General features: G+C 41.4%; 1 protein-coding gene and 1 long non-coding RNA gene across 16 annotated transcripts in view; both read left to right on the top strand.

Moving 5' to 3' along the window:
* Positions 1–24,090, top strand: part of prrc2c (proline rich coiled-coil 2C) — a 74,031-nt gene that overhangs the window by 22,047 nt on the left and 27,894 nt on the right. For 11 of the 15 annotated variants that reach the window (XM_033028042.1, XM_033028053.1, XM_033028041.1 and 8 more), the window contains exons 5-18: positions 1,174–1,302; positions 5,186–5,385; positions 8,740–8,801; positions 9,711–9,844; positions 9,925–10,015; positions 10,280–10,451; positions 11,059–11,145; positions 11,298–11,988; positions 14,831–15,003; positions 16,733–17,021; positions 17,890–18,100; positions 18,666–20,891; positions 22,496–22,701; positions 23,283–23,437. In XM_033028042.1, the coding sequence (XP_032883933.1) occupies positions 1,174–1,302; positions 5,186–5,385; positions 8,740–8,801; positions 9,711–9,844; positions 9,925–10,015; positions 10,280–10,451; positions 11,059–11,145; positions 11,298–11,988; positions 14,831–15,003; positions 16,733–17,021; positions 17,890–18,100; positions 18,666–20,891; positions 22,496–22,701; positions 23,283–23,437 (4,826 nt within the window). The remainder of the gene's footprint in view (positions 1–1,173; positions 1,303–5,185; positions 5,386–8,739; positions 8,802–9,710; positions 9,845–9,924; positions 10,016–10,279; positions 10,452–11,058; positions 11,146–11,297; positions 11,989–14,830; positions 15,004–16,732; positions 17,022–17,889; positions 18,101–18,665; positions 20,892–22,495; positions 22,702–23,282; positions 23,438–24,090) is intronic. The other 4 variants (XM_033028055.1, XM_033028045.1, XM_033028044.1 and 1 more) reach the window with 3 other exon arrangements.
* On the top strand, positions 21,201–22,348 carry LOC116977541. The gene is made up of 2 exons (XR_004413237.1): positions 21,201–21,601; positions 21,799–22,348. It is a non-coding gene; the product is annotated as an uncharacterized LOC116977541 (long non-coding RNA).

The following is a 24,090-nucleotide window of genomic DNA, read 5'->3' on the forward strand; positions in this document are numbered from 1 at the left end:
AATTTAATTGCCACACAACCAAGGTCGGTGGTATTTGGGTTGCCAGCAGCGGTACAATAATAAAGAACACAACCACAATAAAAATTTTACACAAACATCCACCACAGCATTCATCACTGTGGTGGAAGGCACAGAGCTTGGCCAGTCCTCCTCCATTTTCCCCCGTGGTCGGGTCCACCACCCTCCACAGCCGTTGCTGCGGGCGTCCAGATGGTAAGGGACAAAGTCAAAGTCAAGGTGAGTCCAGGATCGGCTCTTCCCAACCAGAGACCGCGGCTTCAGGCTGGTGTAGGCCGCAGGCCGGCGGTCAAAGTTTTAAAGTACCTGCCGTGCCGCAGCCGGAAGCACCGCAGTCTGCAGGGCCGGCGGTCGAAGCTCCCCTCCAGGGGAGATGATAAGTCCATACCGCACCCGCGGTAGAAGATGGCCGCGGGCCGGCAGTGGAAGCTTCTTCTTCCACCCGGGTCCCCAACGTGAGATCCCGGGCTGTAGACGCCGCACCAGCTGAAGTTCTGCAGACTGCGGCTTCAGGCTGCCGGCTGCCGCGGGCCAGCGAAACGTAGCGCTCCCCTCCAGCGAGGTCTCACCCGCTCCGCGCCGAGAGGCCACGCTGCACCCGCCGCTGAAGCTCCGGGCGCGTCTCCGGGAAAGTCCGCGCCGATCCTTGCTGTTAGGCCACGGGGGAGGCGACCTGAAAAAGTCGCCTCTCCATGGAAGAGGCGGCCGAAACGGTTTCCCCCTTACCCCCCCACACCACCCCCCACACATAACACACAAAGAAACATTGTTGCTTAGTCTTGCCATCTCCAGAAGTACTTTGCCTGTATTTTTCCCAATTCAAACAGCACTTTGTTCTATAACCTCCCTGGCGCTCCATGTCTTCCAGTGCACGAAAATATGCTCTCTACCTGTGGCTTCCTGTGCATTTCTTCCCCACCTTGGCCCCTTGTACATTTAAAGCGACGTCAAACTAATTACTTCTTCCTTGTCATTCCATACAAAATTATGCTGTGTTCCTAGTTCTTCAATCCTGCTTTCTAAGCCTGATCAAGTCTTTGTGGTCAATATCTGTGCCCTCCATCGTCTTTCTTGGGACATTACCAAAGACAGTGTATAGAAATGTTTGTGCCCAACGGTGTTCTAATCTCTTTGCCTTTGTGTATCTCAAATCAGGAATCCAAAGTTTAAACAGTCACTTCCAGCATGAGTTCCCAAGCCTGCAGGCAGCTGGGGATCAAGAAAAAACTGCAAAGGAGCAGCCTGATGAAGCCCAAGGATCTGCACCCAGTTTACGTCCACAGTGTATGTGCTCCATTTATTGTTTTTTTTTAAAATCTTACTGCATTGCCTTTTCTTGAGTCTCTTGCTGCCTCTGAAGATCACCAGCTACCTTATACCAGCTGGAGCAGAAAGGCATATTGCTTTGACCCTTCAGATTTACCACTGCTGATGAGAAACAGTGAGAGAGTTGCTCTTCGATTCTTTCTGTACTAGATTTCTTGCAATCATTGGTTGAATAGTCTGTCTCTAAATGTTGAAAGCTACATTAGATCTGAGTGTTGAGATCATATCAATCTGAACGATGATGTTTGCCCATAATAGCATAGAAAGGTTTGGACACTTACCACCTCAAGTACAGTCTGACATTCAATTGTGCCATAATATTTGTACCATAACTCTCTGTATGCTTTTGTCTATGAAAGTTTTGTTAATCTCAAACTGCCTCCAGTATTGAGGTTCTAGATATGTCTGCATTGCATGAGATCACAGCCACATCGGTACTGAATGACTGATACCAATTGAGCACATTGGTGCCGTGGTTCTCCATGTTATCCTGGAGAGGGGATCTCTCCAGTCCAGTGCCAGACAGATAGATCTGTGTAGGATCAGAGTACCTGTTTGAATGGGGATTCTCGGCATAATGATTAGGAGGGAAATGCCAAGTTGCTCAAATTTTACTTCATTTTCTTTTAACCTTTTGCAACTTTAATAATAGGGACTTGCTATTTCTTGCCAGCTCCTACAGGTTATGGAGGGTCAGTTCAGTTGGCTTGCCACAACTGCTCCAGGTTAGTGGGGATTGTGAACAGTGTGTCCAGGTAGTGAGCCAAAGCAAACTCAATTCCAACCATTGTAAACAAGAGGCCATTCCCCCTCTCAACAAACAACACAATTTCTGCTTAATTTCCGTGTCATTTTACCCTGTCAGTGAACTCTTCCTTTTTCCGCAGTGTCATGAATTACACAGTTGGGGATGGGAATCTCTGGGGTTTAGTTTATTTAGGTCATGTTTACCGAGGTACAGTGAAAAGCTTTTGTTGCGTGCTAACCAGTCAGACGAAAGACAATACATGATTACAATCAAGCCATTTACAGTATATTTTTTATTCTATTTTTTATTTAACCAGGAGAAGTCTCATTGAGATTAAAAATCTCTTTTACAAGAGAGTCCTGGCCAAGACAGGCAGCAGCACAGTTCCACAGTTCCAGACAATAATTTAAAAACAACAGAGAACATATAAATAGAGTCACAGTCAGAACATCATCAAACAAAGCATGTACAGACAGAAGAGCCCGCTTCAACATCATTAAGAAGGGATTTAAATCTGTTTATAGAAACCAGCTCCTTAAGTTTCAGTTCATTCTGCAGCTGGTTCCATGCGAAGGGAGCAGCATAACTAAATGCCCTTTTCCCCAGTTCAGTACGGACTTTAGGTACAGTTAGTAAGAACAAGTCCTCAGAGCGGAGCTGATAAGTTCCTGTGCTTTTTCGAATTACATACTTCTGCAGGTATGAAGGAAGAACGCCGAGGATAGTCTTATAAATAAGGATATGCCAATGATGGAGTCTGCGGGTGGACAGGGTAAACCATCCAACTTGAGCATACAAAGTGCAGTGGTGCGTGAGGGTTTTAAAATTAGTAACAAATCTCAGTGCTCCGTGGTAGACCGTGTCCAAAGACTAGGCATTTTGAAGATGCATTCATATATAAAACATCACCATAGTCCAACACAGACATAAACGTTGCAGCAACAAGTCTTTTTTTGGCTTCAAAAGAAAAACAAGATTTGTTTCTAAAGTAAAAACCTAATTTTATCTTTAGTTTTTTCACAAGTTGCTGGATATGAGGTTTAAAAGGGAGAGAATCGTCAATTATAATTCCCAGATATTTATATTGAGACACAGATTCAACCACAGAGCCCTGCAAAGTGGTGATAGGAGGGAGGTCCGAGGGCTTTGATTTAGCTTTAGTGAACAGCATGAGCTTTGTCTTGTCAGCATTTAAAACAAGTTTTAAATCACACAGGTTACGTTGCACAGTGTTAAAAGCAGTTTGGAGCTGACAGAGAGCCTGATTTGGGGTAGACGCAGAGCAATATATCACTGTGTCGTCAGCATAAAAGTGAAAATTTGCGTTCGGAGCTTTATGATCTAGACTATTAATATAAATAGTAAATAATAAAGGTCCTAGAACCGATCCCTGTGGCACACCCTTGGATACATTAAGAGAGCTAGAAGTAATACATTCTGCTCGCACATACTGGGATCTGCCTGATAGATAGTTTTTAAACCAACAGACAGCTTGATCAGACAAACCGATGCTGCATAGTCTTTGTAACAATAAGGCATGATCCACAGTATCGAAAGCCTTTGATAGGTCAACGAAAAGGGCTGCACAGTGTTGCTTATTGTCTAAAAATTCAATAAAATCATTTACTACTTTTAAAGCAGCTGTTGACGTACTATATTTTTTCCTAAAACCAGATTGAAATTCAGATAAAATACTGTTAGTTGATAAAGTCCTTCAGTTGTTGGTTTACAATGGATTCCAGCACCTTAATTAAAACAGACAGTTTGGAGATGGGCCTATAGTTGTTTAGCACAGTGGGGTCCCCCCCTTTTAACAGTGGGAGAACAAAGGCAGATTTCCAAATAAGGGGAATTTCGTTTGTCTCCAGGGATAGATTAAAAAGATAAGTCAGAGGCAATGCAATAAAATCAGTGGCTAACTTTAGGAAGTAAGGCTCAAGGTTGTCTGGACCTGCCGATATTTTTGTGTCTAAACATCTCAGGGCCTTATGCACCTCTGAAAGTGTAACAGCGTCAAAAGTAAAGGCTTGTCCCTCAAAAAAACAACTACTATCAGAGCAAGCAGAGGAGCCTTGAGCTGTGTTTTGAGAGTTGAAAAGTGAACCAGAGGCAATGAAATGCTCATTAAAACAACCAAGCATGTCAGCCATATATAGATACATGATAAGGGAATAACGTTTAGTGCAAAGTAAAGCCTGCAAAGTCTGATCGAGGATAGTTCGAGAGTTACCGAAGAGGTAGATAGTAGTTGAGCACTGCTCACTAGTTGTGGTAGGATAAGGGCTGGTAAGAAACTGTTCCTGAATCTGAATTTTCACACTTCTATACCTTTTGCCTGATAGGAGAGGAGAAGAGGGATTGGCCAGGGTGCGACTCGTCCTTGATTATGCTCTATTTCAGTTACATAGATTTAGGCCCCTGAAATAGCCCCTATAAAGCTTGGGAACTTGAGTAGACACATTGTTCCTGTGCAGCGTGATAGAAATTTAAAGTGGTTCCATTGAAACACAAAAATTGTAAGATGGCTTGATATTCTGAGGAGCGTACAACTAGAAAGAAATTCAAACATTTAACGCTCTTAAAAGTCAGTTGGTGTATTTAAGTGCAAGATGTACAGATTTGTGGGGTTAAAGGAATAGAATGCGTGAAGGGATATGTTGTAAAAGTTATTACTCCTTCAGTTAAGTTTCAGTAGGTTGACAACTTTGAGTATACTTGGGCTCACAAAGGTGCAGTTAGCGGAGCTGCTGCTTGCAGCACTAGTGACCTGTATTCAGTCCTGACCTGCGGTGTCCTTTTGGGTTTTTCTCTGGGTGTTCCAGTTTCCTCCCACATCCCAAAATCACGCAGGTTTGAAGCTTCATTAGCCACTGTACATTGTCCCAGTCTGCAGGTGAGTAATAGAATCTGACTTGGTGGGAAGATCTCATGGGATTGGGTTAAAGAAAGTAAATGGGCTTGATGGTCAGTGCGGTTGAAAGGCCCATTTTCATTCTGTATTACTGACATGATATAACGAGGCTTGAAGAGAGTTCTGTACCTAACTGACCTAATACAACATATAATTTAATTGTTAATTTTCAACCCACACAGTTGTTGGAGGGAAATTGGTGCTGGAGCAAGATGGAAAACCTGTTAATTCAGATAGAGCCGCTGGACTATCAGGAGTGATTGAATCTATGAGAGGTCTTGAGAAAGGTGCTATTCGAGAAAAGGCGCTGCCCCCGACTCGGATAAATGGACAGCTGGTTATCCCACCCCCACCACAATTTAGAGGAATATTGCCACCGTTTGTAAGTATTAACCTCCTGCTATAAATGCATGAAGTTTTTTAAACGGTTACATTTTGAAAAATCCGTGCATATTTTCAAGATGTTCAATAATGTTTTTGCAGAATACAGAGTAATTAGCCTCCAATTCCTGTGCCACATGGGAATTCCAGGGTATTCTGCACACCTCTAGTTGTTCAAAGGTGTTCCTTGCTGGTATAAAGGATGACAGATGTCATTTTAGTGAAGAGACCCTGGTTCCCCCGGGATGCTGTCTGACCTGCTCATTTACTCCAGCACTTTGTGTCCTTCCTTGTAGACCAGCATTTACGGTTTCTTATTTCTACGTTTTTTCAGTGTAATGGAGATGGTCATCATTGTGGCTGGTGTTGATAGAATGAATAAAAATGGCGATAAAATAAAAAAATTGATGCACACAGATTTCTACTGAACTCCAAGCTACGTAGAAGCTGAAATGGGGAGCTCTTACCTGGAGTAGCTGTTTGAAAAGGTGGTAGAAACTCTTTAATGGTTACATTTAAAAAAACAATAACGTCTTAAAAGTTGTTGTCGGGGATAGCAATAGTCATACTAGGCAAGGTTATTATTACCGATAAATATTTGGAAATATACACAGCTGTTAGATGCATACATTAAAACAGAAACACCAGTGGTTCATAGTGCCAAGTTAAACCAAGAGGATCGCGTCTTCATTCGAAAGCAACGGGAATTTCTGAAGACGGGCCTAGACTCGAAACGTCACCTATTCCTGGTCTCCAGAGATGCTGTCTGACCCGCTGAGTTACTCCAGCTTTCTATGTCTATCTTCGTGAATTTCAGATAACTATTTTGAACTTAGTTTCAGTACTTGGACGTGTCAAGAAAATTTTACCTTAAAACATCATATTTTTCTTCTCTCCAAAGATACAGTTTTACACTCTTTCATTTTTGTTGTATGATAGCAATTAGAAAAAGACCACCAAAGATTTACCTCTGGAATGACAATGAACAGATTGCTCGAGTAAATGCAGGTCAGACTAGCCAACAAGTTAAATAACCCAAAGATTTTGAGACTAGTCAAAGGTAAAACAACACAAACCATTTATTTTCCTTTGTTATAAACAACCCCCAATTTTGTCAAAGATTCAGCCATCTAGACCCTAACTCTACAGTTTACAGCTTTACATTACTTTACAGCTCATCTCTTTAACCATGCATTTGGCTCCATTGTCTGCATTGGTATGTTTATTTTTCTGTGGTGCTTCTATGAACATTGTTACTGGGTTTAGGGTACTAAACCTAAAGACAGTGCCCTCCATAATGTTTGGGACAAAGACCCATCATTTATTTATTTGCCTCAGTATTCCACAATTTGAGATTTGTGATAGAAAATAAATCACATGTGGTTTAAGTGCACATTGTCAGATTTTAATAAAGGCCATTTTTATACATTTTGGTTTCACCATGTAGAAATCACAGCAGTGTTTATACATAGTCCCCCGTCCCCCCCCCCCCCCCCATTTCAGGGCACCATAATGTTTGGGACACAGCAATGTCATGTAAATGAAAGTAGTCATGTTTAGTATTTTGTTACGTATCCTTTGCATGTAATGACTGCTTGAAGTCTGTGATTCGTGTTGCTGGGTGTCTTCTCTTGTGATGCTCTGCCAGGCCTGTATTGCAGCCATCTTTAGCTTATGCTTGTTTTGGGGGCTAGTCCCCTTCAGTTTTCTCTTCAGCATATAAAAACATGCTCAATTGGGTTCAGATCGGGTGATTGACTTGGCCACTCAAGAATTGACCATTTTTTAACTTTGAAAAACTCCTTTGTTGCTTTCGCAGTATGTTTGGGATCATTGTCTTGCTGCAGAATGAACTGCCGGCCAGTGAGTTTTGAGGCATTTGTTTGAACTTGAGTAGATAGGATGTGTCTATACACTTCAGAATTCATTATGCTGCCACCATCAGCAGTTGTATCATCAATGACGATAAGTGAGCCAGTACCTTCAGCAGCCATACATGCCCAGGCCATAACACCCCCACCACTGTTTCACAGATGAGGTGGTATACTTTGGATCTTGGGCAGTTCCTTTTCTCTTCCAAACTTTGCTCTTGCCTTCTGATATAAGTTAATCTTCTTCTCATCTGTCCACAAGACCTTTTTCCAGAACTGTGGTTGCTCTTTTTAGCAAACTTCTTGGCAAACTGTAACCTGGCCATTCTATTTTTGCAGCTAACCAGTGGTTTGCATCTTGCAGTGTAGCCTCTGTATTTCTGTTCATGAAGTCTTCTGTGGACAGTGGTCATTGACAAATCCACACCTGACTCCTGAAGAGTGTTTCTGATCTGTCGGACAGGTGTTTGGGGATTTTTCTTTATTACAGAGAGAATTCTTGTCATTAGCTGTGGAGGTCTTCCTTGGCCTGCCAGTCCCTTTGCGATTAGTAAGCTCACCAGTGCTCTCTTTCTTCTTAATAATGTTCTAAGCAGTTGATTTTGGTAAGCCTAAGGTTTGACTGATGTCTCTAACAGTTTTTTTTCTCGTGTTTCTCAGTCTCACAATGGCTTATTTGATTTTCATTGGCACAACTTTGGTCCTCATGTTGATAAACAGCAATAAAAGTTTCCAAAGGTGATGGAAAGTCTAGGTGCTGAGAGCTTTCTTATACCTGCAGTAAGGAGCCAATTAAACATGCCTGAGCAATTACAAATACCTGTGAAGCCATGTGTCCCAAACATTATGGTGCCCTGAAATGGGGGGGGGGGGGGGGAGTATGTTTAAACACAGCTGTAATTTCTACATGGTGAAACCAAAATGTATAAAAATGGCCTTTATTAAAATCTGACAATGTGCACTTTAACCATGTGATATTTTCTATTACAAATCTCAAATTGTGGAGTACAGAGGCAAATAAATAAATGATGAGTCTTCGTCCCAAACTTTATGGAGGGCACTGTGTACCTTGTTCTGGAAATCTTTTATCTCACACCTGTAATCATGTCTGCACTGCATGTGTATTTAAATGTAATGGCAAACATAATTGAATGGTGTAGGAAGCAAACATGCATATAATAGGACTTTATAATGAATGAAGATTTTTTTAATTTGTTAAACCATGGAACATTTATGTAAGTGTCAAAACAAATAAACTGCTGGAGGAACTCAGCAGATCAGGCAGCATCAGTGATGGGAAATTGACCGATGATGTTTCTTCAGACTGAGGTAGGGTCCTGATTTGAATTTCCCTTCACAGTTGTGGCCTGACCCGCTGAGTTCCTCAAGCAGTGTGTTTTAAAAAATAACATGGTTCCAGCAAATGCAGTCTCTTGTGTCTCCATTTATTTAGGCATGCTTTATTTCCACCTCCTTTCTTTCAGATACCTCATGCATCAAAAATGCAAGGGCCACATCGATTACAATACCCTGCATCAAATGCCAGGTAAGTTTCCCACAAGTTCAGAAAGTGCTACTTAAGCATTACAAACTAGTTTTTTTAGTAGCTTTTAACCGGCTGCGGTTGTTAAAGAGACAACTTGCTTTGTATTTCAATGGGAGGTGGATTGTTTTTGTTTTCATATATAATCTAAAATCCATGTTAGTTCAGAGCAAACAGCTAATTTTGTGCAGCTGTTTTATCTCAAAAATGACAGGCTGAAGTTATGATTGTACTGGAAACAGTAATTGTTTATTCTTTCAAATATTGCTCAACATTTGTCTATTATGGAGTCGTCGTATCATACAGCCTGGAAACAGGCCCTTTCAGCCCAACATGCAGACCAAGATGCCCCATCTAAAATAGTCATTATTTGAACTATCCAACATTAGTTAGCTAGTCTCTTTTAACATTTAGCGAATACATTAGCTGGATGAGAATGGTTGCCGCAATTAAAGGACAAGCAGAAAGGACCGCTTTATTTGGGTTCACCATGGAAACGGTCTGAACTGGAACTGCACAATAATATACCACTGGTATTTCACAGTTGATGATCTTAAAACTTTGTAATATTCATCCAGCCAGATGGCAATGTCAGAACATCTATGCAATAGCTATTATAGTCTCGACCCGAAACATCACCTATTTTCTCCAAAGATGCTGTCTGATCCACTGAGTTACTCCGGTGTTTTGTGTCTATAGTTTTAACATGCCATTGAGCAAAAAATGTTGAGCATTATTTAATAATTTGATAATTTGTTGTACATCTGTGGACATCCCTGTGTCAATTTTTAAAAAATATTTCATTCCATACCATGAAGTTATTTTTAACCACCATTAAAGTTAATTCTACCTCTGGTGTATACGGATTTCTGAAAAATGTATTTATCTCCTAATCCTTTCTGTATCATTTAGGAACCAAAGTGGTTCCGCTAGGCAAGCAAATTCCCAGTGGGCTCAAGACCTCCAAGAAAGACCCTCCATTGTCAGTGCAACCGGAATGAAGGAACTTGATAGCCTGGACACTGAAACAGATGATGGCTGGGCAGGTAACACCTGAACATATTTGATGGTTTTCAGCAAAAGACCAGAAAACGGAAAACTGAATTGTGTGTCCCTTCCGTTTCAGGAGCCCAGTCTGAGGTGGATTACACCGAGAAACTAAACTTCAGCGATGAGGAAGAGGGAGGGTCCTCAGAGCGGCACAGAAGAGAAATTTGGTATGATTTATTTTCTAAACGACAGGCTACGTGGTTGTCAAAGTTACAGAATATAATGAACTGCTAGAGGTTTGGATTGTATCTTTCATGCTATTTTTATTTCACAAGCTCTCTACCAGGTAGTGTTTACTGTGTAGTAATTAACTTCCGGGGAATGTCTTATCCTACACCAATGTTTAAGCTCGGCTACTTTTGGGACCCTTCAGTAGGTTTAGTGTGGAGTTTTGCCGAGTTATGGAGTTGTGTTTCTTTGGCTGGTTACAGTGATGGACAGGTCCGCAATGCAGAAACTTCAGGCGCTGAGACCCCGGATGCCCAGAAAAAAACAGAGGGTCCTGTTGCTAAAGATTCAGTGGGTGACCACACAACATTACAAACCGGTCCACTGTCACCGAACAACATCTCTTCAAATAGAGGCCCACCGCCTGATCGCCAGGTAGAGTGAAGATCACTTCATTGTACATGTTGACAGCTGCCAGAAAAGAAATGTTATGTAGTTATTTTCCTGATCATTGGATGCCATAATGCCCTTTATACCTGATGAGGATAATTTATTGAGTCCACCAATATTGAGTTCTCTCCTGGACTTGTGTAATTTTTAAGCCATGTATGTTCTCATTGCCACAGACGCCACAAAACATTTAAAAACCTGACATATCAAATGTCAATGCTAATGTTCATTAATAAAATGTTTCTGTGCTGATGAACATAGCTTTTAGAGTTTGCCACTGACTTATTTTTGTAATTTCCATTACAATAAATTTTTGTATCACTGATTATAGTTGTAAATGTTTCTTTAAGAGAGCCGTTGAGACTCAAGACAAAGTTTGTGTTTTAATGTGGATTCTACAAAGTATTGCAGAACTTGGATTGCTCAGACTACAAGGCAGATCTAAGTTTTTGTTTCAGTAAAAGCAGATCTTTAGTGGGTCATTTCAAGTGTATGCATTCGTGTCATTTCTTTTTCATCTTGAAGGATTTAATTGTTTCTGTTTTTGTGTGTAAAGTTTAGAACAAAATATTGATAATTGTTTATCCTGTAGGATTTGGGACGAACAGCATTGCAAACTGCAGCACGGGACTTGCGTGGACCAGCAAATGTTCCTCTCACTCAGAAACCAGCTCCCCCGGTAATTTATAGAATAGAAACCGTACAGAAAGAAGTAGTAAAATATGTCATAATAAAATTGAGTTAATGTATGAAATGTCACCCTGTTAATTTTAAGTGTGTGTGCGCACACAGTGAGTTTTTAACTTGGTATTTGTTGCAATTCAATTTTAGCCTCCACCTCCTAATCGTCAAATTGGGCCAGTAAAGCAACCCCTCAAACCTCCGTTACCCAGTGATGGTGATGAAGCTTGGAGACAAAGAAGAAAGACGTCAAGTTCTGATGTTTCTGCCGCGGTTGAAAGGGCCAGAAAAAGGCGTGAGGAGGAGGAGCGGCGAATGGAGGAGCAGAGGTTGGCAGCTTGTGCAGCAAAACTCAAAAAACTCGATGAAAAGTTTGGAACTCTGTCTAAAGATAAAAAGGCGAAGGAGATAGAAAAAGAGAAGGCAAAACAGAAAGAGAAGGAACAACAGGAGAAAGAAAAGAAGGAAGAGCAGCAACAAAAGGAAGAGAAGGAACAACAGGAGAAAGAAATAGAAAAGGAACAGGAAAAGATAAAGGAGCAGCCAGAAGAATTGGAAGAGATTGAAAGCCATCAACAAAAGGAAGAGAAACAGTCAGAGACCACAGAAAAGGTAGAGAAACAAGAGCAAAACGAGGAACAACCATTGGAGAAGGAAGATGAGAAGCCACAGGAACAAGAGACTGAAGAGGTGAAGGAATGCCAACAGGAAAAGGAAGAGGAGGAAAATACCGAGGAAAGAGTGGCTGATATTGAAACATCGAAGGAAGAGCCATCCACTGTGTCAGATGTTTTCGAAGAACAACAAACAGAAAATGAAAACACCACTCAAACTGAATCAGGTACTTCACTTTTTTTAAATAAAAGTGGTTGTATTAATTATTTTCTGGATTCTTTAGTTTCTAGCCTCAGATTTAATTTTAGTTGTCCATCGGGATTACTAGTTAATTGCCTGAATTTCAATTGGTTGTATGCGGTACTTGAGTTGAACAGCACATGATTAAAAAGCTCGGCAATTATCTTAACATTCAGCTGTGCGGATATATAACCTGCTATCTGAAGCCAAGAGGCGGAGTTGCACACCACAGAAATGGGTCCTTTGGACCACAACATCCACTCAAACCTTTTAGCCCAATGGGCTAATCCCATTTTCCTGCATTATGGGCATATCTTCGATGCCTCTTAAATAGTGATTGCATCTGAATCCATTGCCTCTTCCAAACAGTGACCTTCAGATATCAACCACTCTGTAAACAAAAGGTTCGCTCTCAAATTCCTTTTAAAACTCCTTCCTCTTACCTTAAACCTTCTCATTAATGCAACTGTATGTTTTCAGCTGATTTGGCTATAACCTCTGCCAATCATCTCTTGCCTTTCTATCTGACCCTCAAAATCTGCTGCTTTGGCCAAGGTTTGGGTCAAATGTTTTGTCTTCTTGAGCGGCTGGGTGTCACAATTCCTAATGAAGTTAGTGGGAGTGAGGGTTGTAGTTGATCACCTAGTGCCCCACACCATCTCTTATCATCTATTAAAATCATCTTTGGCCTCAACTCCAGTTGACCAATAATCCCAAAGTCATGTTGGCCTAAGAAATTGAAGCGGGACTCGGGTCATTTGGCCTCATGTACCCTCACCAGCATCTAGTAAAGTGGCCATTGAGCCATTTTCGATATCATTGATTCCCTTGATATTGAAAATGTATTGAATATACTCATTGACTAATACTCCACAGGCCTTTTGGGTAAAGATAATCCTCACTTGATACTTTTTTCTCTCTTCTGTCCTCATTGGGTGACCTATTTTGGCATTGTGATCCACATTTCAGGGCACAGATAATAGGAAAAGCAATGTCCCACCAGCTATCCAAGAAAACTCTTCCATTCTTTTAAGCTCCAGTATGCTTCACCTCTTCTTCATCTCTCTGCCCAATTAGCATTTGTTGCACTCCCTCTATTGCAAGTAGGATAGGGTTAGCAGATTTGTGTGCAGTATTTCAGATGCTGTAATTATTTAGGGCCCTGGTGAGACGATTATACTCATCCTCTTGCATTAAAGTTTTTTTTTTGCCAAACAGAAGTGTCTCCGTGTCAATATATGTACTTTAGAGATTCGTGTCTTTCTGTATCCTTCACAATTGTAGTCCTTTTCCTTTTTTTGTTGTCAATGGATGATCTCGCATTTTGCAATCTGTCATTGTTATTCAGTTTGCATTCCTAAGTCTACTAAAGCCTCTCTGCATTTTCTTGACAACGCATACTGCCAGCCAGCTATGTAACAATAGAAGTGTAAATATTACACGTGATCCCCTTATCCAAATTATTGATATGGGTTTTAAACACCATATACTATTCTCATGGTCTCTATCTTTCAATCATTCTCAACGTTCTGTTTGAAATTGCTACTTAGTTTATAAATGCCAGAGATTATGGGCTCATTCTGCCCATAAATTCCTGACCCAGGTATAAATCTATGGAATTGTTGCTGCACTCGCTTTAAGACAAGTATATTTTTGCTTAATCTTGTGAGTGATCTTGCCAAAGCTAATGTTCAATGGATGTTTAGCCGTGGACAGTTGTATCAAAATATCCTTGATCCTCTATTTCATCATCATTGTAATCACTGACATTACATTTAACTCTTTAGATGCTTTACCTCCATTTGTAGATATCTGGATCACGATATAAGCTGGCACTGAGCACTTTGGCGTTTTAAATAATACTCTGCTTTTCTATTCTTGCTACAAAAGTGGATAGCTTCACATTTCCCTTTATGATCATAAAATAATAACATAATATCTCTCTAATTTTGTAACTACCTTTGTATCATCCTGTTTATCAAATCCTTTTTTTCTCTGTTAACAGGTCCTCTATACATAGCAATGTCACTGACCTTGTGTTTGTGCAATGACCTTTTAAGTTGTTTCTTACTGTGTTTAGGACATTAAAATACGCCACATCCTTGGGATAGCGTTTATTTATCCTGGTGGCAATATCTTCAGAGAACCCAACACATTTGTAAAACATTATGTTGACTCTGCTAAATCACGTTATACATGTTCACCACCAATTTTCCGGCACCCTTGGCTCCAGAGTCTTGCCGGATTATCCGTTTTGCCGAACCAACAGAGGTCAGGTTATAATGACACAACAGTACACATCTGACCCACTAATTATACCTCTCCTTTGTCTCTAATCCACTGTGGCAAAACAAATATTAAATGCACTTCTGCTTGCCACCTTGACTGTCACTTGGATCTTGGTTAGAGGTTAGGGTTAGATGTGTACAAAATAAGCTAAGCTTTGCACTAAACTGAGGGATCACCACCATCAACTGCAGATGTAAACAAAGAACTCTTTCGGGACTGAGGGATACGCCACACACAATGCCACCTGTGGCCTTCAAGTGCGCGCTCGTAATTTTGTCCGGATTAAAAGAGTGGGCCTGTACTTCAAGTACTGTTATCACTTCCTTAGTAATTGTTTCCAGCATTTTCTTAATAGATAGGCAAATAGGCCTGCAATCTCCTTATACCTCCTTTTATGAATAGTGACGTTTTTAAAATGAGTGATGATGGTGCAGGGGAGGGGGGGGGGGAGAAGGAAGAGGCAGAAAGAACAAAAGAGAAAGGCTTGTTATGGTTACCAGGCAGAAAGTAAGTAACAATTTTAATTTCTGTATTGGCAGATGGTGCTTCTAAACCTGTTGATCAGCCGGACATTACTCTCACTGAGAAAGAGCCCGCTCAAACACCAAACGATGTGGATGTTGACCTGGCATCCCAAACCCGGCCGGCTGCTCCCACGGGCTACTCAAAGCAGTTCCAGAAGTCATTGCCACCACGATTTCAGCGACAGCAGGTGGGAAAGAGATTAATGTGGTGGGTGTTAGACACAAAATGCTGGAGTGACTCAGTGGGTCAGGCAGTCTCTGGAGCAAAGGTATAGGTGACGTTTTGGATTTGAATCCTTCATCAGACTGAAATATGGTGGAGGGGGGGGGGGTGTCAGGAAAACTGGTTTATAGATAGACACAAAATACTGGAGTAACTCAGTGGGTCAGGCAACATCTATAGAGAAAAGGAATAGGTGATGATTTGGGTTGGAACGTTTCTTCAGACTGAAAGATGAGAAAAGCCCAGACCAAAACAGGGCCGGCAACAGATGATCTCAAGAAGGATGGAGTCCATGATGGCCCATTGTTGGCTGGGGAAGATGTGCTAACAAGAGGGATTCGGGCTTCTCAGCTGAAATGGAGGTGTCTACGCACAGCACCAGATGTCGTGTTGGAAGCAACCGCAGATGATAGTTTATATCTGTTTATAGATACACACAAAATGCTGGAATAACTCAGCAGGTCAGGCATCATCTATGGAGAAAAGGAGTAGGTGACGTTTCGGGTTGGAGGGCTTCTTCAGACTGAAAGATAAAGGCCGGGCAAATTAGGGTCAGCAACAAATGACCTTAGGAAGGGTGGATTCTATAATGGCCTTTGTTGGCTGGGGAAGATGTGCTAATGACAAGGATGCAAGAAAGAGATACAAGGGTGACTTGCTGAATAGGTATTTGTTGTGTATGTATGCATTAAGTAGCATTAATGTGGTGATCACCTGTAAAACTCCAGGGCAAATGAGGGCAAATCAAAATTTGAAGCTAGTGCGAACTGATGTTGCCAACCGTGAGTATCCTGTTTTTTTATGCCATTGCAGGTGTCAATTCACCTTGAGGTCTCTACTCGGTCTCCAAATGGCCATTTAATAAATTGCTACCAATTTTAAACCAGAATCCACAATATAAAATAGCGTAGGTTTACAATGAAATAGCGAGGAGCGGGACGTCGTGCTCAAGGAAGGTGGTGGCTGGAGGCCCACAGCAGCCTAGGGCTTGCCTGGATCGGGCACCGCTCATAACAACTAGAGCGCAGACTGGACATTGAAAATGGCACCCCTTGCATGCAAAGTCACTAGACTATTTGTGTACACTTGCTAATCGAGGCTGTGCTTGGGTATGGGAATACTGTACTGATGTTAGAAAGGAATTTCACTGCATTTACACGTGTGGCAATAAAAGCATCGTTGAACTATTGCAATATTGCGTAGCTCAGCTAGAAATTGAAAAATTCAGTGTCAGAGATCAATTTTTGATTTTGGTATAGAAGTGCTAACCCGTTATAGATTGGCTGACATGCTAAAGCTGACCTGGGCATTCTTGATTCAAATACCAATAAATACGTTGAATTACCTGGTTAATTTGCAAGTAAATATTCACATGGTAAAACTGACATTTTGTAATATTTAATATCCATCTTTGTAAAAACAAAAAAACTGGAGGTGCTGAAAATCTGAAATAAAAATAGATAATGCTGGAATTATTCAGCAGGCCAGAAAGAACTGAAGAAAGCTGGTATGAGCCACCCAGTTTTAATTCAGTTCTGAGCCTGAACCATTGACAGCGTCTCTTTCCACCATTGATTTCCAACTCGCTAAGTATTCCCAGCGTTTAAAAAAAATAATATCCATCTTTACAGCGTGATTGATTATTTTCATATGTTCCTAGCCCAAATCTTTGGTTAATGAAGATATTTTTTCAGGAGCAGATGAAGCAGCAGCAACATTGGCAGCAGCAGCCATCAGGCATCCATCAACAGACGCAGTCCCAAACTCCTGTTCAGTCTCAGACCCAGGCCAAATCTCAGCCTTCTGGAGGCACTGTACCTCCACCACCTCAGCATAGGCCTATATATCAAGCGCCCTTAACTCCCCATCACCAGCACTTGGCTTCCATGGGATTTGATCCACGTTGGATCATGATGCAGTCCTATTTGGATCCGCGTATTATGTCTGGAAGGCCACCAATGGACATGACACAAATTCACCCTGGTTAGTAATTCATAATCCACTCTTAATTGGTATACTTTATACAACTGTTCTTTTTAACTGTGTTTAAGAGAGTGAAATAGTTTGTTTTGCTACCAAAGGACCCTTGTTGAAAGATGATCATATTACTTGTAGAAATCAAGATTAAGCATGGTTCTAACACCATCTTTATATGGAATGATCCCTCTGTGAAAGACTGGGAGAAGAGATTTTCTCAGAATAAAGGGGCATGCCTTCCAAAGGAGATGAGGAGGAATTTATTTAGTCAGAGGGTAGTGAATTCATTGCCACAGACGGCTGTGGAGGTCAAGTCAACGGATATTTTTATGGCAGAGAGATAGATTCTTGATTGGTAAGGGTGTTGGGTTACGAGGAAAAGACAGGAGAATAGGGTTGAGGGGAAGATAGATCAGCCATGATTGAATGGCAGAGTAGACTTGATGGGCCGAATGGTCTAATTCTTCTCCTATCACATGAATGGCTTGTGAATTATGAATATTCAAGCTCTGAGGCAAAAGTACTATATTTTCCAGTGATGTTCATTGTTTAATATCAATGGTTTAATTGCTAACTTAATTGCATCTTCATATCTGAAGCAAAAAAAGTTATGTAACTTAATAATTAACTAATTAAATTATAAATCCATTTCAAGGGAATAGGGAATTTCTTATTGTGAATATTAAAAGTTTTTAAAAAGATTTTGTTATCAAAGATTCAATATAATGCACTTGTAGCATGGAATTAATTTTAAAATGTCTTTTTTGTTGTGGAATTTAAAAATAATTTTAATGTTTTACTGTTTATGACTAATATTCTGCACGATGCCAGTCTCGATTTGTGTACCAGTGTCATTCAGTCTCATCTGTTCCAGGTATGTTATCAACTAAACTAATGAGGAGAGATCAAATCGACAGTTCGGGTTCTGGATCCGAAACATTTGACCATCCATCACGACCTGCCAGAGATCACACCATTCAGTCCACTGAGCCCCCGATGGTGTGGGGATCAGAGTCTTATCCTCGTTCTGAACCACAGCAAGTTACCACTCCTCCACTAGAAGTGGAAGAAAGCAAAGATTTAAGGTAAGTCTGTGTGGTATGAGTCCCATAAAGATAAACTTTATAATTATTCAGATTTTTTTTTTTTTAATTTCACAAGCCCCTGCTCCAATGCTTCACATTTTTCAGTAGTACTGAATTTATTAAATAGTCAAGCTGGCAGAAAAGGCACTACAATTTAACCTCAAAGTATCGTCCTCTGGCTATTGAGAGAGTGATTTTAAAAAGTCCACTTGGTTTTCTGCTCCCAATTATTATTATTATCATTGCTGGATATTATGAATGGGTGATGGATGAAGGTTAATGCCAGTAATTATGCTGTCACTCACCTGCTGTCTACACCCATCAGAAGGGGGAGGGATGGGGGGGAGGGGAGAGACATAAGAAAAATCACCATCATTGAAATTAAATGTTGGAATAACTCAATGGGACAGGCAGCATCTCTGGAGAGAAGCAATGGGAAATGTTGGTTTGATGTTATATAATTTGAAGATTCATGATGACGCTATTAACATCGGAGAGAACTTGTCTGCTGTTTTCACATGAATAATTGCTACTCCTAAACATGGCTTTAATCATTTTTCTCTAGGTCTGAGGTAGTTGTGGAGCAAGAGAGAAAGAAGCTTGCCTACTCCACAGAAAAGAGGCAGTTGTCACCACATTTGAAGCAGGAGCACTTCAGGGACAAGACGAACGATGAAAAAGGGAAGTTTACAAGCAAATCGTTGGAAGATAAGCAATCCATTCAGGTTGAAAAAACAGCTGATCTAGGGAAATTGGAATCTGCGAATTCTGATGTGAGCCATGGCTCACAAGAGGAGCCAACATTACATGTAGAGGCCCGGACAGTTTTAAAGAGGAACCTGTCTCACGGGTCAAGTCATTCCCTGAAGGTGGAGGATCAGAAGACGGATTCTCTGCCAAATACAGTTAAAACACAAAATCGGAGTGCAGAGTCAAAAGATCACGTAGACAAACCTGATGAAAAATCAAAAAGAGAAAGACCCTATGAAGTGGTGAAGGCCGAGAAGACATTTAGGAGAGAAAGAGAGCCAAGGTATGATACGCGTTGGGGCCCTAGACCTGGTTCCAGTAGGAGGGATGAAGGCTTTATGAGACCAGTGAGACGGTCTGGTCCGATCAAAAAGCCTATTCTGAGAGACATGAAAGAAGAACGTGAGCAAAGGAAGGAAAAAGAAGAACGTCATTCCATTCCAATAAAAGGCAATAAAGCTGTAAAAACTGAAAGGAGAGAGCCATCGCAGCCAAATAAAGTAGTCATTAAACCCGAAACTGAGAAGTCTCCTCAGGATAGTTCCGTGTCGCTGGTTAAGAAGGCAGTCCATGATCCAAAGCCGTCAATTGATAAAAACGAGACGCCGCCACAAGTTGCAACAGTTAACAAAACAAACAACAATCAAGCTTTTTCAAACAACAACCAAGCGCCAAAAGATGAAAAGCAAGAGAAAACACACGTTAAACATCAGGTCCCTGAAAGACACCGAATTGACAACCGTTTTCCCATCAGGAGAGATTCTGGTTTGCCCCCGCCTAACTACCGGAAAGATGTTAGGGAACCACGTGACTGGTATCCAGAACCGTCATATAGGGGAAGAGGTCGTGGAGAATTTTACTCTCGAGGGCACAGCTTTAGAGGTTCCTACAATGGCCGAGGGCGCGGAGGAAGGGGTCGTAGTAGAGAATATCCTCGTTACAGGGAGCCGAGACCAAGGTCTGAAAACGTGTCTAATGTTTCTTTTCGGCAAAGGGAAGAGAGTGAGACGCGTAGTGATAGCTCTGATTCTGAGGAGGTCCCTAAACGTCGCAGACAACATGGGTCTGAAACAGATTCCGATACTGAAGCTCATGAAAGTGCAAGTGAAACAATTTCTGACAAAGAAAACCCATCCAAAGGGAAGCGCCTAAAGAAAGACGGCCGGCCGGAGATTAAGCCTGTTCAAAAGTCTTTTAGATCTGAAAGCAAGGTGGATTTGAAGGTGGATAATAGATCATCTGAAAAGCCTGCCTCAAAAGATGACGACCAAAAGCCAAGACCAGGGTTTCTTCCCCGAGGCGAACCCTCAAGACGTGGCAGGGGTGGGATGTTTCGAGGTGGTGGCAGGGGTGCGGGAGGTCGTGGTGGACCAAGGTCTGCGGCAATGAGGAAGCCAGGGCCTCCTAATTCGATGTGGTCTCCGCGGATGGAGATTCCCAGAAGAGATGAAGGAGAAGCGAGAAAAGATCATTTTGAGCCACATCCTTTTGATAGGAGACCGATAAAATCGGAGCGCAAGTTCGACCACAACAGAGAACAGCTTCGTAAGCAAAGGCCCACTCGGCCACCACGACAGGATAAACCCCCGAGATTCAGGCGTTTGAAAGAAAGAGAAGCTGCCGCTAAAGTGAATGAGACCACGGCACCGATACTAAATGCAAACTCCCACAGTAATGTTCAGGAACGACCAAACTCCCTGGAGTTGGCTGGGAGCAAGTCGCCAGATTTATCCAATCAGAATTCTTCGGATCAGGCGAATGAGGAATGGGAAACGGCTTCCGAGAGCAGTGACTTCAATGAGAGGCGCGAGAGAGATGAGAAGAAAACGGTTGATATCAACTTGCAGGCTACAGCAAAGTCTGGAGAGAGCAACTTCCTTCCAAAGAGAGATACTGCAAAGAGAAGCTTCTCCAGCCAACGGCCAGGAGCAGAGCGACAGAATCGTAGAAGCAATAGTGGAGCCAACAAGTCTAACAGAAACTACTCTGCCAACAAAAATGAAAGACGAGGTGGACTATCATCAAAAACTGGTAGAAGAGGGTAAGTATAAAAACATCCGTTTTCCAGCATTGGAAGTTGAGGATATTTTTTCAGCGTTATTGGTTGCCACCATTTTAAATTTTTTTTTGACAATCTAGTCAATTTAGACAAACATAGAAATAGCAAGATTACTTTTGGGGGCTGTTCTTTAGTTTAGTTTAGAGATTCAGCACAGAAACAGGCCCTTCGGCCCAACGAGTCCATGCCGACCATCGATCACCCATTCACAGTTAGTTCTATGTTATTCCACTTTCGCATCCATTCCCGACACGAGGGGCAATTTACAGAGGCCATTTAACCTACAAACCCGCACGTCTTTGGGATGTGGGAGGAAACCGGAGCGCCAGGAGGAATCCCGCACAGTCACAGGGAAAACGTGCAAACTCCACACAGACAGTTTGAAATGTCATGACCAAATATGCAAATTGGAATCTAATGTTTTTCAAAGTATTTGTGATCTATTGACCTTTTGCTTACCAAAATTATTGACTAAATTGTAACCAATTCATATTTGTGACTGTCAGTATTTTCTTTTGCTGACCACTATTACATAGGAAATGTGGTTCAGTGAATTATTTTTATTGTTAAACAATTGCTTCAGAGAGACTGCACATACTTCACCTTCCTGGTGATGCTTGATTTCCATCGCTGTACTTTTATTATCAGCAGTTGTGGAATGTTAGAGATAAAATATGAAGAGATTTCTGAAGGTAAACAAAAATTCTGGAGAAACTCAGCGGGTGCAGCAGCATCTATGGAGCGAAGGAAATAGGCAACGTTTCGGGCCGAAACGTTGCCTATTTTCTTCACTCCATAGATGCTGCTGCACCCGCTGAGTTTCTCCAGCATTTTTGCCTACCTTCGATTTTTCAGCATCTGCAGTTCATTCTTAAAGAGATTTCTGAAGTTGGTGAATGGAATGATGTAGCTACACTGTCCTCTAAACCAGAAAAGGTGGATTTCTGCATACAAATGTACATGTTTAACGCCCAGTTCCAACTGTGTGTGTACAGCAATGTATTCTGTCTTTTTAAAAAAACAGCCTCCTTTAACTGTTTGAAGCATTATCATAGAATGGTAACAAATAAGAGGCATTTAGCAGGAGGCAAATCTTGTTCAAGCAAGTATCCTATTGAAAGGAGAGGGTATGGACATATTTGCAAAGTGATTTTCAGTGCAGTGCTGTGGCAGATGTACAATTTGGCTGTGCATGCAATACGCTGGGAATGTTTGATATTTGTGTGTCTAAATAATTTTTAATTAAAATCACTGTTTGGGCAAATCTTAGTACACATTGCTTATTTTCGAATGAGCCTGACTTCTACTTTTACAAGATGTAACATATAAATTGTAAATAAGAAGAAATCTTGCAGTATTTTGGAATTGAATGATGAAAGTTGTATTGTAGAATGGATGGAACAGATAAGTGGAATTAATAAATACATTTAAATACATAACTATCTCGATGTACCCAATACGTTTTTCATTGTGTTTTTTTCCTTGCAATTTCCGCATGTGGAGGGGTGGGTTAGGGCAAGTAATAGATTGTCTTACCTTTAGGGGATCATGGTTAGTTTCTTGTTTGTATGGTTTGTGCGATGTAGGCCTTTTGAAGAGAGAACAGCAATGATTGGTATTGATCCCACCAGCAGTAATATGGCTCACCATCCAGTGGAAAGTAGCAACACAGGCTCATCTCCAAAGTCTACTAAAGATGCAACTGGGAAGAAAAGAGAAGAGTCCAAATCAGCTAAAAAACCAAAAGAGAAGCCTGATGCATTGTCGCAGTTTGACTTGAATAACTATGCTAGTGAGTATTACTTGATTGCCAACGTTATACTAACAATTTTGTCTCTACGGTTTGTGATGTTGAATCTCTCATTGCCCTCATCATGATACAGATCTTCCCCTTTTCTGCCGCTTTCTACATCCCCCAAACCTCCACCACCATTCCCCGATTTAAGAACTTGTTATATCAGAAGTGAGAAAAATACTTCATATGTTCTTCTGATCAAAGGTTCATGTTATGCTGGGGATCTGTGGATTAATAATCTCATCTGAATTTTTAGTTTTGGGTATACCAAAGTTGAAGTGGTGGATGATTTTCTCTGTGGGGAAGGCATCCCTAAGAGAGAGTTGTACTTAAGTAACTGTTATTAATTGGCTGGTTTTAACTGGAGGGCAGCGAGCACGTAACTTGGCTTTTGCTGCATTTCTCATGATGTCGACTGAGCTCGTAGTTTTCAGCGCATTGCAGTTTCAAGATCCTGGTATGGCAAAAGTTCTTATCCATAGATATTCATGAGCTTTGGCAGTTTTGTGCTTGCCTTTTGGAGAACTGTAAATGCGATTCAAAGTAGTTAATTTTAGCTCTTTACTTTGCTGTTGTAGGTGTGGTGATCATTGATGACCATCCAGAAGTGACAACGGTTGAAGACTCCCAGTGCAACACCGTCGATGATGGGTTCACTGAAGTTGTGTCTAAGAAGCAACAAAAACGGCTGCAGGATGAAGAACGCAGAAAAAAAGAGGAGCAAGTTGTACAGGTAATAGACCGAATTAGCATTCAGCTCCAGTGAAAAGTGAATGCCGAGAATACACGGCAGGTTACCTTTGATGTTTAAGTTCTCTTTCGATTCCGGTAGCTTGCGGAGTGAGTAAGCCTTTTTTATTTCTCATAGAGTGATACAGTGTGGAAACGGGTCCTTCGGCCCAATTTGCCCACTAGTCAACATGTCCCAGCTACACTAGTCCCACCTGCCTGTATTTGGTCCATATCCCTCCAAACCTGTCCTATCCATGTAATTCTATCCATCCATCCTCACTAAATAGATTCATTATTTCAAGGTGATCCACGCTTTCCAAGTGGGCATTATGTTTCCTAATCGTTCAATCCATCTTGCTTTATCCACCACTATATTTTCTAAATTATATCTGCGAACTCGGTCTTCACTATTTTCAACCCACACTTCTGTTATTGTTGCAAGTCTACATTACTTTTGCACACACAATGTAAAAAAAAAAAAGGGCTACAGATGCTGGTTTATACCAAGACACATAGTGCTGGAGTAACTCAGTGGGTCGGATGGCACCTCTGGAGAAAACTGATGGATAGCGGTTTGGGTCAGGACCCTCCTTCAGGATCCTTTTTCTCCAGAGATGCAGAAAGATACAGCATGTAAACAGGCCCTTTGGCCCA

The sequence above is a fragment of the Amblyraja radiata genome, chromosome 10 (genome assembly GCF_010909765.2).
Source record: "Amblyraja radiata isolate CabotCenter1 chromosome 10, sAmbRad1.1.pri, whole genome shotgun sequence".
In the NCBI taxonomy this organism is placed as follows: Eukaryota; Metazoa; Chordata; class Chondrichthyes; order Rajiformes; family Rajidae; genus Amblyraja; species Amblyraja radiata.